General features: G+C 39.9%; 1 protein-coding gene across 3 annotated transcripts in view; it reads right to left on the bottom strand.

Moving 5' to 3' along the window:
* wu:fj29h11 (protein NO VEIN) overlaps positions 1-12,300 on the bottom strand; it is a 75,530-nt gene extending 63,230 nt beyond the window's left edge. The window contains exons 1-4 of one of the 3 annotated variants that reach the window (XM_034707573.1): positions 12,161-12,300; positions 9,425-9,501; positions 2,489-3,273; positions 1,876-2,050 (exon numbers count right to left, since the gene is read on the bottom strand). In XM_034707573.1, coding sequence (XP_034563464.1) covers positions 1,876-2,050; positions 2,489-3,273; positions 9,425-9,491 — 1,027 coding nt within the window. In that variant the 5' untranslated portion in view covers positions 9,492-9,501; positions 12,161-12,300. Of the gene's footprint in view, positions 1-1,875; positions 2,051-2,488; positions 3,274-5,938; positions 5,996-9,424; positions 9,502-12,160 lie in introns of those variants that run through there. The other 2 variants (XM_034707575.1, XM_034707574.1) reach the window with 2 other exon arrangements.
* Between the last annotated feature and the right edge of the window lie 1,152 nt (positions 12,301-13,452).

The raw sequence follows: 13,452 nt of genomic DNA, 5'->3' as shown, positions 1-13,452 counted from the left end.
CCGCTGCCGGACTGATTATGACCCGGTTGTGCTCCTGGCTGACACCTGACCACGTAAACATGCTATTTTTTCCTCAATAAGAACCAGTAGACAGAAAACTGGACACTGTGAGTCTAAAATATGAATCTGTTCAGTTGTCCTGTTGCAGTAAATCCACATGTTGTCTGGGTCTTCACTGATTATTTATGAGCCTGTTCCACATGTTGATATTCAGCGTGTTGATTATTTTGTACACTTCATTATGATCCGTTTAATACTATCAGTTATATACACTGTGTTGTGAAGGAAAATTTGATTTAGGGAAAAATGCATTGGGCATTTGAAATGGAAAATGTTCATGTTTTTTTTAATGATTAATCAATAATTGATCGTTAACATTTCCAAAGATGGATAACAGAATGTACTTGAAATGAACATCCCTACTTTGTGGTGTTTTTTTAAAGTGTTCATAAGGGCTCTTTGTGTTACCTCGTGTGGTAGAAACAGTAGCAAGGCAGGTTCTGCACAATACCTGACGTTGCGCAGCATCTTCTTTCCTAAATCCTAAATAGGTCCAGACAACCGACGTGCTATTCCTCTTTGACACCAAAGTCGCCCCTTCTGTGTCCTCTCTCGGTTCTTCTGCTGAGGCCTTTTTTTTAAAGATGTCAACAACAAAACTACAAAACAAAACTTAGCGTGGCTGAAGTTGTTTTCTTCATCCCCGCTCGTACGTGTCTCCCAGCTGAAAGGTGCATTACAGCCGCCTACTGCATGCATGTCACGTTAGGTTGTGTCTGTGTACATGAAACTTTTTTTCTTTGTTTTTAATCGCAGCCTTTGCGATTTGAAAATCGCATTCAATTAAATTGTGATGTCGGTTTGAATTTGATTAATTGTTCAGCCCTAATTGGTTGTCTCACCTAAAGTCTCATCAAAGTAAAACTTGTTTCAAGATTGAGTAACAACTTCAAGTTGATTTAAGAATAACACATAAGGGAACTTTTCAAGACACAGTTCAGCTTGTATCTTGTGATATATATGTTTTGGTTTGGCTCTAAAGACTCTTTTAAATGAAGTATGCATCAACCCTGAGCCACTATTAAATTGTTCTTGGTGTTATATGTTGTTAATCCTGACATGTATTAAGTGTTGCCAGTAATCCAGCTTGCTGTTGTGGTTTCTGTAGAAACATTTCAGAGGTATATTCAAAGAATAAGACCTGGTTTAAAGATTTTAGTTTTAGATTGAAGATGGATTAGGGTTTATTTTAAGATGATCCAGCTTATATTAAGAAACAGAGTAATCATAGTTTTCTAATAGTGAGTCATTTTTCACTTGGTGTTGTTTCTCTTGTCCCCAGGCTTTAATTTGCTCAAATGAAGTATACAAAATAACTAAAAGAGATGTTCTTTGCTTATATTCAGTATATTGCACTTCTAACTGTGCTGTAGGAAGTTTGTTTTCAAGTAGTTTGAGCTAAAAATCAGTATATTCTACTTATTTCAACCCTTTTAATACTTTTCAGAGCCTGCTTATTTCAAGATTTAACATTCTCATTTTAAGATTTCTTATCAAGTAAAATTAAATCACTGCATGGACAGATCATTTCAGTAGTTTTAAGAAATCTTCAGCTTGAATTAAGATTTTTTACCCTATATTTAAGCTACCCTTTTTTTCAGTGAACTTCCGCTTTCTGAAACCAGAAATCCAGTGACGCCTGGCCCAGCATCCTGCAGACCAGATCCAACAGAACAGACATACTACAGACTAAATCCAAACGCAGTATGTAGTAGGCAATACATACTGCCAACTACATTCGTAGGTAGTATGAAGCAGGCCGATTCTAAAACAGCCTCTGTTTGGATGAAGCAGGGTGTTGCCATGTTTGTCTACCTGCAGGTGTGCCAGGTTCCCTTGGTTCAGAGGGCGGAGCCTTAGGGCAGGTGGCCTCCCAGTTGTCATACAGAGACATGTACTGAGTGAAGGGTAGAGGCTCACCATGCAGCTGCTGGTAGCAGGTCTGCAGCTTCTCCATGGACGGAGCATTCAGCTGATACTCCTTCATCACCTGCAACAAACCAACAACACTTCACACTCAGCCATCTTCATCATGACCCGACCCGTTCAGGAGATCCCTGAGCTTCTGTTTTTAAATAAAGCTGAATGTCTGCGAGGGCTTTTAAAGATCTACATCCACTGGAACCTGCAGGCCTGCCTCTAAAGCAGAGGGTTCAAACTACTCAAACACTATAGATGATGGTTTCACCCGGTCTAGGTGTCCTGTTGTCACTGGGTGTGTTTAAGGAAGTGTTTAGCAAGTTTACCCCTAAAGTTAAATGTAAGTTGAAGCAGCTTCACAGACAGAAAAACAAGATTTAAGAAAGCAAAAGAACGTTTAAACTCCTCCTAAAGCTCTGAATAACTCTCCTGACGTCTCTTAGATGAAGTCAAGGTCTCTTCTGTGTCAGTGTAGCCTCAGTGCTCTGCATACCTGTCTATGACTCACCTGTATGACCTTGTCATAGAGCTGTGGCTGGCTCAGTTTCTCAGCAGGTCTGGTTGCAGGCAGGAGAGGATTCACAGGAGGACTCTGTGTGGACGGCACGGGGGACGAGGAAAACAAAGTTGGACCCAAGAAGCTGAGTCCTGGCAGAGCAGGGGGGCTGACACGGCGGGAGGAGACGAAAGGGTCAGAGCTCTGAGGAGTCTGAGGCCTGCTGTCAGCTGAGGGTCTGGAGGTTTTCACAGAGACAGGCAGGCTCTGAGGCTGGTGGGTCTTATGAAAGACCGTGTCCCCCCTCACCACCAGCTCACCCAGAGACTCCACCAGACTGGACATGGTTTTGAAGCCCATGGAGGTCAAGGTCAGGTTGTGTTTGTATTTCTGGCTGTAGGCAATGGCCATCTTCTTCAGAGGAATCCCTGCAGGATGTTCTTTCATCATGGTCACAATATCCTCCAGAACCTCCTCAGGCCTCCCGCTCTCCTCTGGTGGAGCTCCACCTGCAGCTCCACCTGCAGCTCCACCTGCAGCTCCACCTACAGCTTTAGCTTTGGACTTTCTTTTGCGCCAACGGTCCTTGTGAAAAACCAGTTCCCCATCCAGGACCAGGTCCCTGTGCAGAGAGGAGACCAGGCTGTTCATGGAGTCAAAGCCCAGTGAGGACAGCGTCAGGTTCTTGTGGTACGTCTGGCTGTAAACTATGGATAGTGTCCTCAGGGGGATCCCATCAGGGTGCTGCTTCACCATGGTCACCAGTTTCTCCAGGACCTTCTCCATCTTCAGTTCGTCTAGCAGAAGAAAAAGAGAGGCCGACATTAAGACGTGATTACTGCACAGATGTTTTCTTACCAAGTCTGCTGGAGCTAATCAGCTGCAGCACCTAACTGAGCTTTAACCCACACACAGACCTAACAGAGACAGGTAGACTCTGGGGTCCCCCTCCAGAGTCAATCACTTCTTCTCGTCTGTCATCCTGATGATTTCTAACGCTCCTTTCTGTGCATCTTGTGGGTATGACCCGGTCCTCCCTCCTGTTTTATATCTTTGTATAGCAGAAGCCTCTCTGACACTTTCCTTTGAATCAGAAACTCATTCACTTTAATACAAACAGGTCCTCTGAGGCAGCACAGTCCTCAGGGAGGTATACAGTTAGTAGGTACTTTATTGATCCAGCTGTTATCGTAGAGGACACAACACTGAACACTACAGGGATGATACATCTCAGTCCAATACATGATTGATTATTACAATTTCATCTGACAGAAACAACCACTAAAAGTGCTTTCACGCACTTCTTAACAGGCCGACACATTGTGATGTGTGTGTGTGTGTGTGTGTGTGTGTGTGTGTGTGTGTGTGTGTGTGTGTGTCTGTGTGTGTGTGTTCACATATTTTCCATATGCATTTTTACTTGTGTGATATACTGCTACGTTGGCCCTTCTTTATTTGGTCCAACTCCGACACATCTCTCTATTATCCACTTGTTATGAACTCTGTGTTGAACTGCCTGGGGCTGTGGATTTACATGGATACTACTCTGAAGTGTTCATTAATATGCACTGTACCTTTAAATAAATAAATTTAACCAATGAATGAATGTATGATTAAATAAATGAATGAATGAATAAATGAATGAATGAATAAAAATAAATAAATAAACAATACATTTTAAAATAAATAAATGAATGAATGAATAAAAAATAGATATTTTTTTAAATAGATATTTTTTTAAATAAATACTTTTTTAAATAAATAAATGAATGAATGAATGAATACATGAATTAATTAATGAATTAATACATGAATAAATGAATGAATAAATAAATAAAGTTTTATCCACCAGCCAGTCAGGATGCTGAACTCTCTCCCTGTTTGGCCCCCTCTCCCCATAGTGCCCCCTTCACAGACTTAACCCAGTCACTGACCCCGCCCCAAATCAACACTGAGGGTCTGAGAGAAAACGCAATATCAAATCCTCAGTATGTCTAGTGCATACTGCAGTTTATTTGACAATAAAGAAGACTTTGAACTTTGAACTTTTCATCATTAACCTCCTTAGTTGGGAGATGTTCCTCCAGGTGTAACTGTTACCCTGTTTTGTTGTCTCTGTACCAGCTGTTTGAACATCCTTCATCAAATTGAAATGAGCAGATATTTTTATAAAACAGAAACATTTTCCAGTTTCAGCTGACTCAAGTATTGTTAGACTCTGACCTCACTGGTGCACAGACTGCCAGTCACCCTGTAACAGATCATCTGATCATACAGCTCTGATGTTCCTCTAAACACTTCATACTCAAAATACATGAAGCATTTATTTATTTATTTAAAGGGACAGTGCATATTAATGAACATTTCAGCGTCCCATCAATGTAAATATGCCAGAGTTAGCCATAAGGCTAATTTTCACCCATGGTCCCCAGCAGGTCAAACCAGAGTTCATGACAAGCGATAGAGACAAATAACAGATGGAAACAGTACATCATAATAGCATGATGTACTGCTGTGTTGCGTGGGCCAATCATAGCTATAACTCCCTTAGTTCCCTGCTACACATGGACTGTTGTGTTTTCTTTGTTTGTTGTATTTTTGTTTGTCATCTTTGTTTTCTTTTGTGAAAAAAAAGTGCTCATTTCAGAATGTGTTGTATAAATCTATCTTAACCTTCAATCAAAAGAAAATAGATATCATGACAATGAGAACAACAATACATCACAAGAGCACATATAAGTAATACAAAAGTGCATGTTAGCGCATTAAAGTGCATACAGTCTGAGTTAATACTTCAGTCTGAGTCATTTTTATCCCAAAAACAAACAAACAAGTTCCTCAGCAACGCCGTGCAATCATCAACCACCACCTCTAAAACCTCTTCCCACCTGTGCAGTCCAATAATAAAATGAGCACAGTAATAAATATTTCCCACCAAAGACACACCCAGTGCATGTTTATGACTACAGACACAGCTGACAGCACAACAGATGGTGTCTCTGATGACAGGAAGGAGACCTAGTCTAAACTTCACCTCTGATTCTACCTCGATACGTCAGGACAAAGAGAAGCTTCTCTTCAGGTCCAAGTGCACAGCTCTCTTTTCTGAGTTAGAACTCAGCTTAGGACACATTAGACAACAAGTGGACTCATACAAGTTAAACCAAATGATGAACACATATCCAGAGGACACCTGATCATTGGAGTCTGGTTTAGCTGTTTTTGTCGGGACATATAATCCATGCATGCTTCATCATCAACTCAAATCAATCAGTCATCATCATCATCACTGTCCCAGCCTGTGTCCCAGCCTGACACAGATTTATAGTTCTTAACATAACTACAGTTCTTCAAATATACAAACATTTGACTTTACATCACAAAGAGGACACATGAGGACGACCAGAAGAGACCTACAGAAACCTTCATTCAGAATAAACAGAGTAAATAAATCCATCTTACCCATTCTTTAAACGACAGTGTGATTTTATCTCAAGCAGGAGTTCAACTAAAGAGTAAACACTGTCCTGTGCAGCTTATAAACCTCCCCCTCCCACCTCCCTCCTCTCTCCTCCTCTCTGTGTTTCTTTCTGAGCAAAAAGAGACAGAAACGAAACTGAAAGTTAAAGAGCAGCTCGAACAGGTTACAGCTGATGGTGTAAAGCAGCCAGACTCTGGTGTTCCTGGAAACAGCACAGTGATACAGATAAATAAATAAAGTATAGTGTATCTGAGCTACAGTTCACCTGCTCGTCTGAAGCAATAATCCATGTAGAACTCTGTGTTTCTGCTGTAATATCAGTGATAATGTGAGGAGACAGAAACAAAACTGAAGGGAGCCCGAGGGGGGAGCCCGAGGGGAGAGAAACAGAGGGAGGGAGGGACAGAAACACAGGCCTTAAGTTTCACATTCCTGTTCAGTCCAGCTGAGTCACTAACCTACTGTGTCACACAACATGTGACCTTTTAATAACCCCACAGGAAACAATCTCACTGGCACACCCATGAGCTCTTCGTGTTCAGTCCTGCCCTTTAAATAAAACAGTAGCTCTGAGGAAGTCAGCTGAATATCTGTTCCTCTGTTTTGACCACAACAAGTTAGTTCACCGAGTCAAACTGATACCTAAAGAAATGAAACACAAGGATGCAGCTGTGTGTGTGTCCATGGATCACTGTGCCTATAGACCTTTCTGGAGTCCCTGAGCTCCCTTGTCTCGTAGGTTCCTCTGGATCTCTGCTGCTGTAGACGTGCCACACTCCAGCTGATACAACTAATGTAGCTCTAGTGACAGTTCAATCAATCAATCAATCAATCAATCAATCAATCTTCATTTGTGCCAAATCACAACAAACGTTATCTCAAGAAGCTTTTACAAACAGAGCAGGTCTAGACCACTCTATGTCAAATTATGAACAGAGACCCAACACCAAGACAGGATAAGACTCAGTCTGACCCCACCTTAATCCACCACGAGCATTACACCTCACAGTATTTAGCTAGTTACAGTGGAGAGGACAAACTTCCTTTAACAGGCAGAAACCTCGAACAGAACCAGACTCATGTTAGACAGACATCATGCCTCGACCGAGTTGGGTCTGGAAAGACAGATAGACGGGAGTAAGAGAGAGAGGTGATAGTGATGAGACGAGTAGTAGAAGCTGTTGCCGCTGGAGTCCAGCACGTCCGTATCAGCTGGAGTCCAGATCGTCCGCCGCAGGAGGACGTCTACGGCAGCTCAGAGGAATCTATGAGACAAGGGAGCTCAGGGACTCAGGAAGTTCAGACAGGAAGACTATAAAGCAATCACAGCAGTTGTTTAACTCTCCTCTCCCTCATTCAATAGCTCACCCGCTTCCAGCTGCATGCTCCGGAGCCTCCGTCAGCCTATCAACTCTCTGCTGTCTTTCTAAATGTGTCTCTCTCTCCTGCTAGTTCCTTCTTACGTTGATGGTGCGCTCCCCTCCACCTCCCCATCTCCCCCTGGTCTCTGCAAGTCTTCAATTCCTAGGATCATCATCAACCACCACCACCAGAGTCTGGACTCTAGGGGGATTTCTTCAGCTGCCAAATTCACACATCCTACGCTCACAGCCTTATCCCCATAGAGTCCTTCCGCCAAAGATTTCTGTCAAGTTTCATCATTCATTCAGCTGTAATAAATAACCTTTAATATTCAAATTGTGTCTCTCCTGATTGAACCACTATCTGTCTCTCCATTATCATCTCTCTCTCTCTTCATCTCCCTCTATCCCTCTCTCCAACACGGTCTCAGCAGATGTGTGTCTAACATGAGTCTGGTCCTGCTGGAGGTTTCTGCCTGTTAAAGGAAGTTTGTCCTTGCCACTGTAACTTGCTAAATGCTGCAAAGTGCTCTGCTCATGGTGGATTAAGATGAGATCAGACTGAGTCCTGTCTGTATGATGGGACTGGATCTGATCCTGTCTTGATGTTGGGTCTTTATTAATAATAGAACATAGAGTACGGTCTAGACCTGCTCTGTTTGGAAAGAGTCTGAGGAGAACATTTGTTGGGATTTGGTGCTTTATAAATAAAGGTTGATTGATTCATTGATTGACACTTTGCTGATCTCCTCTACATGTAAAGGTTGTATTTTCTGACTAAATGAAATCTCCTCCTGCGTTCTTTTCACAGTCAAACGTGTCTGACAGTGAATATTCATTGTTGAACATATAAAGACAGGTGCTGGAGTATGCTGTCAATCATGTGTTCACCTTGAATTTCCGTGTGCAGTTTCAGGCGTTCAAAGTTGCTGTATAGAAATAGTTAGTGTTGTTCCTGATGATCTTGTTTTTCTAGGTCATAAAGAGGCATCAGAAAGTTCCTCACAGGGGCTAAAAGCTCCTGTAAGGAACCCTGTAGGCAGAGCAGCACATCTTTACTGATCTTGTTCTGTATACATGTTGTGTTTTTTTGAACATGAACTGCCAACCTGCTTCATTCTAACACTCAAATGCATCACTCATAGGCTGTTTTGGCAGCATGTGGTTTTCTATAGTAGGCCATGAATTAGGGATGACCACAATTAATCGATTATCGATTAATTGATTGTTAAGAAATTACTGGAAACACACAGTTTTGTTATCAATTTTCCGTCACGTGGAACAAACATCACGTGGTCTCATATTACACTCATCTATCAGGGAGGTGTTTTCAGTTTAAAGCATGTCTCCATGTGAATCAGCTGTTAAAGGTGTTGCGCACAGCGGAGACGCTCAGCTGGTGGCTGCGGCTGTGCGTCAGGTCTCCACGTGCGCTTTTTAAAAGAGGATCAGTACAAAACTGCTGCCAACAACAACACGGACACAAAGGTTGACAGCTTTAAACAGGACATTACCCACCTTTGGATACGAAGGCAACAGACAGGTGGGAAATTCTGGTACGCTACGTTTACAGAGCAGCAACATCAGAGCCGTCTGGGCTTTTCTCCAGCGGGACTGATTATGATCCGGTTGCGCTCCCAGCTGACACCTGACTGAATACACACGTTTATTTTTCTCAGTATGAACGAGTAGACAGAAAACTGGACACTGTGAGTCTGAAGTACTTTTCTCTTAGTATTATGAGCCTTCACTTTATAAGACTATGTCCGCGGAGAATATTTTAATGAGCCTGATCGTTGATATTCTGCGTGTCAAACGTGTGCCCGTATTCAATCCCGTCAGTTGTATGCATTTTGTTGCTGTAGAAAATATTATTTAGGGGGAAAACAACCTATTTGGCATTGTTTTTGACGTAAGAATAATAATGTTTTTTTTTTATCAATTAATCGATAATTGATCGTTAACATTTCCAAAAATCGATCACGGAAAATACTTAAAATGTACATCCCTACCATGAATGGATGTTAGTAATAATGTAAATCTTCCACCAGATAAAAATGTCTCACAGATGTGTTAAAGAAAAAACATGGTCCCAACATTACTCACAGTTTGTGATGTTGTCAGAGCATCGCATCTTCTGTCTCCTCATGGTTACAGGTGAATCTCTCAGCATGGAGAAAGATCTGCACATGTTCATGGGAAGAAGAGCGTGACTAAGAGCTGGCCTCTCAGTTCAGAACTAAACAGGTCATAATATTATACTATACAGTGCTACTATACAACTATGGTACAACTATACTATACAATGTCACTGTCATATAATGGTTATGGAACGGCAATACAATGGTAATGTAAAAGTGATATAATGGTAAAGTAACAGTATTATAATGGTAATGTTATGGTGATGTTATGGTAATGTAACCGTAATATAATAGTAATGTAATGATATTATTGTAATGTATAAAGGTAATGTAAAGGTGATATAATAGTAATATAACAGTGAAGTGATGGTAATACAAAAGTGATATAATGGTTACATAACTGCAATGTAACGGTGATCTAATGATAATGTAACAGTGATGTAATGGTAATGTAACATTATTATAACTAATGTAACAGTGATCTAATGATAATGTAACGGTAATCTAGCGGGGATGTTATGGTCATGTGACGGTGATCTAACGATTATGTAACAGTAATATAATGGTAACATAATAGTAACTTAAGGTAATATAATGGTAAACTTTCAGTAGTATAATGGTAATGTTATGGTGATGTTACAGTTATGTAACAATGATAAAATGGTAATGTAACAGTGATATAATTGTAATGTAACAGTGATCTAATGATAATTTAACAGTGATATAATGGTAATGTAACGGTGATATAACTAATGTAACGGTCATGTAATTGTAATGTAACTGTGATCTAATGATAATGTAACGGTGATGTAATGTTAATGTAAAGGTGATATAACTAATGTAATGGTGATATAAGTAATGTGACGGTGATGTAATTGTAATGTAACTGTGATCTAATGATAATGTAACTGTGATCTAATGATGATGTAACAGTGATATAATGATAATGTAACGGTGATATAACTAATGTAATGGTGATATAAGTAATGTAACGGTGATGTAATTGTAATGTAACTGTGATCTAATGATAATGTAACAGTGATATAATGGTAATGTAACGGTGATATAACTAATGTAATGGTGATATAATGGTAATGTAACAGTGATATTACTAATGTAATGGTGATATAATGGTAATGTAACAGTGATATTACTAATGTAATGGTGATAAAAGTAATGAAACGGTGATGTAATTGTAATGTAACAGTGATATAATGGTAATGTACAATGGTGTCATGCACACAGGACCTGTATGAAACAGAGAAAGCAGCCAAACTGAAACTCCTGAAGAGTGTAAATACTGTCACATTAACCAGGGATCACTGCACGTCAGTACAAAGACAGACTGAAAAACAGCTTCTCCCAACAAGCTGTAACATATTAGAAGTGTATTTTTCTGGTAATGTAACGATAATATATTGGTAATGTAACGTAACGTAACAGTAATATATTGGTAATGTAATGGTCATGTACTGGTAACATAACGATAATATATCGGTAATGTAACGTAACAGTAATATATTGGTAATGTAATGGTCATGTACTGGTAACATAACGGTAATACATCGGTAATGTAATGGTGAAGTAACGGTGATGTATTGGTAACATAAAGATAATATATTGGTAATGTAATGGTAATACAACGCTGATGTACTGGTAATGAAACAGTGGTGTAATGGTTATGTAAGGGTGATGTAATGGTCATGTAAATGGTAATGTAATGCTCATATATTGGTAATGAAACAATGATGTACTGGTAACGTAACAGTGGTGTAATGGTTCTGTAATGGTAATATAACAGTGGTGTACTGGTAATGTAACGGTGATGTAATGGTTCTGTAATGGTAATATAACGGTGATGTACTGGTAATGTAACAGTGGTGTAATGGTTCTGTAATGGTAATATAACGGTGATGTACTGGTAATGTAACAGTGGTGTAATGGTTCTGTAATGGTAATATAATGGTGGTGTACTGGTAATGTAACGGTGATGTAATGGTTCTGTAATGGTAATATAACGGTGATGTACTGGCAATGTAACAGTGGTATAACATTGGTGTAATGGTTATGTAATGGTAATGTAATGGTGATGTACTGGTAATGTAATGGTAATGTAATGGTGATGTACTGGTAATGTAACAGTGGTGTAATGGTTATGTAACGGTGATGTAATGGTAATGTAACAGTGATGAAACGGTGATATAATGGTAATGTAACAGTAATGTAACGGCGATGTAATGGTAACGTAACAGTAATGTAACGGTGATATAATGGTAACGTAACAGTGATGTAACTGTGATGTAATGGTAACGTAACAGTGATGTAACGGTGATATAATGGTAACGTAACGGGACACAGGTACAGCAGTGTAACGTCGCTGATGCGCGGGACACGTGACAACAACACGAACTTTCCCAGCTGGTAAAGTAAAGATAAGTGACTCTCCAGATAGCTGTTACAGAGCCTGACAGTTAGCTTCTGTAGTGTCAGTAGTCTGCTGTGTCTAAGTCTTTACTCCTCACTCTCTACATGAACTACAGGTGAGAACTTTACAAACACACCCCGAGCTGCAGGTGAGACCCACGAGAATACAGAACCTAGCTAGCTGCTGTCCTGGCAACCATTAACACAATACCAGAAGTATCAGGATTTAACTTCTAAATATTGACCCTGTTTCTACAATAAGAAGCGTGTAAATCACCTGTGTCAGAGTGCTCCTGTCCCGGGATACAGTCATTGTATTTACTAAGTCTCTGATGTTGGTGAAACAAAGAGTGAAGCTCATTACATTACCACATTGTTTGCTACAGCTAGCTGGGTAGCTAGCTGATGCTGTGATGCATTCACGTAATCTGGAAAAGGTAGTAAATACCAACTCTGAGAAGAGGCGTCAATGTACACAGACAGTTCAATAAATGTCAAACAGAAATTGAACTTCAGCCTCGGTCTATCAAATAACACTGTTTTATATACTTCCAAGAAGGTTTGTCGTAGAATTAGTTTGAGTAGTAGTTTTCCAGTTTGATAAGGCCAACAACTATATTCTGTGTTACTGAATCATTCTCATCTTTATTTCCTATATTTTAGTGCATAATCGTTGGTTTGGTAAACTGTCGTCTTAACAGATGTCAATGAGATCTAACGAATAATACATGTATGTAAAACACAGTTTATTATGCAGTCTCTGTATAACACCATAATACACGAGGTTTTTGTCGGGACGGTGAATGCAGCATTGTGTCTGCCTGGTGAGAGGAGAGCCAAAATAAAGCAGACATGTTATTTATTTCAAGTCTATGTTTAGTATCAACCTTTATTAGATACAGCCTGTGCTTGTGTGATTTCTCAAGAGCTTTATAGCCAGTTACATTAAAGGAGAATGTTTGATTACGAGGCCCAAGTTTATGTCTTTCTAAGATTAAAAACACAAACGAAAGAAATGAAGACTAAAAAAATAAATACATAAAATAAATTCATATATGTAAACATATTTATTCAATTCTCAATAGAACAGCTTATAAGCCTCCTTGCAGTACTTCAAATGTATTTACATTTTAAATCTGAGTTTTCTAGATAAAGTTTTACAAAATGTTACATTTTCATTATTTGATATGAAAGTATACAGCTCAGATTCTCCACTTAACAAGAACGGAAGGTCAGATTTCTACTTTAAATATGTTAGGTGCATCAGACAGTAAAACAACAAAAGAGTCAAAGTAAATTAAAGAGAACTGTGTCACCCAGCTCTACCCGTCCACTAAACCCACCTCCTCTCTCTCTTCCACCTCCCTTTCCGACTGTCTCCATGACATCAGATCCTGGTTCACCCACAACTTCCTCAAACTGAACAGTGATAAAGCAGAAGTCCTTCTCGATGGCACCAAATCCACCCTCTCAAAAACAAAGAACCTCTCCCTCCTCATTGACAACATTGTGTGTGTGTGTGTGTGTGTGTGTGTGTGTGTGTGTGTGTGTGTGTGTGTGTGTGTGTGT

Source organism: Notolabrus celidotus, chromosome 18 (assembly GCF_009762535.1).
Source record: "Notolabrus celidotus isolate fNotCel1 chromosome 18, fNotCel1.pri, whole genome shotgun sequence".
Lineage (NCBI taxonomy): Eukaryota > Metazoa > Chordata > Actinopteri > Labriformes > Labridae > Notolabrus > Notolabrus celidotus.
The sequence above is the reverse complement of the archived record's forward strand: the minus strand, read 5'-3'. Positions and strand labels throughout refer to the sequence as shown.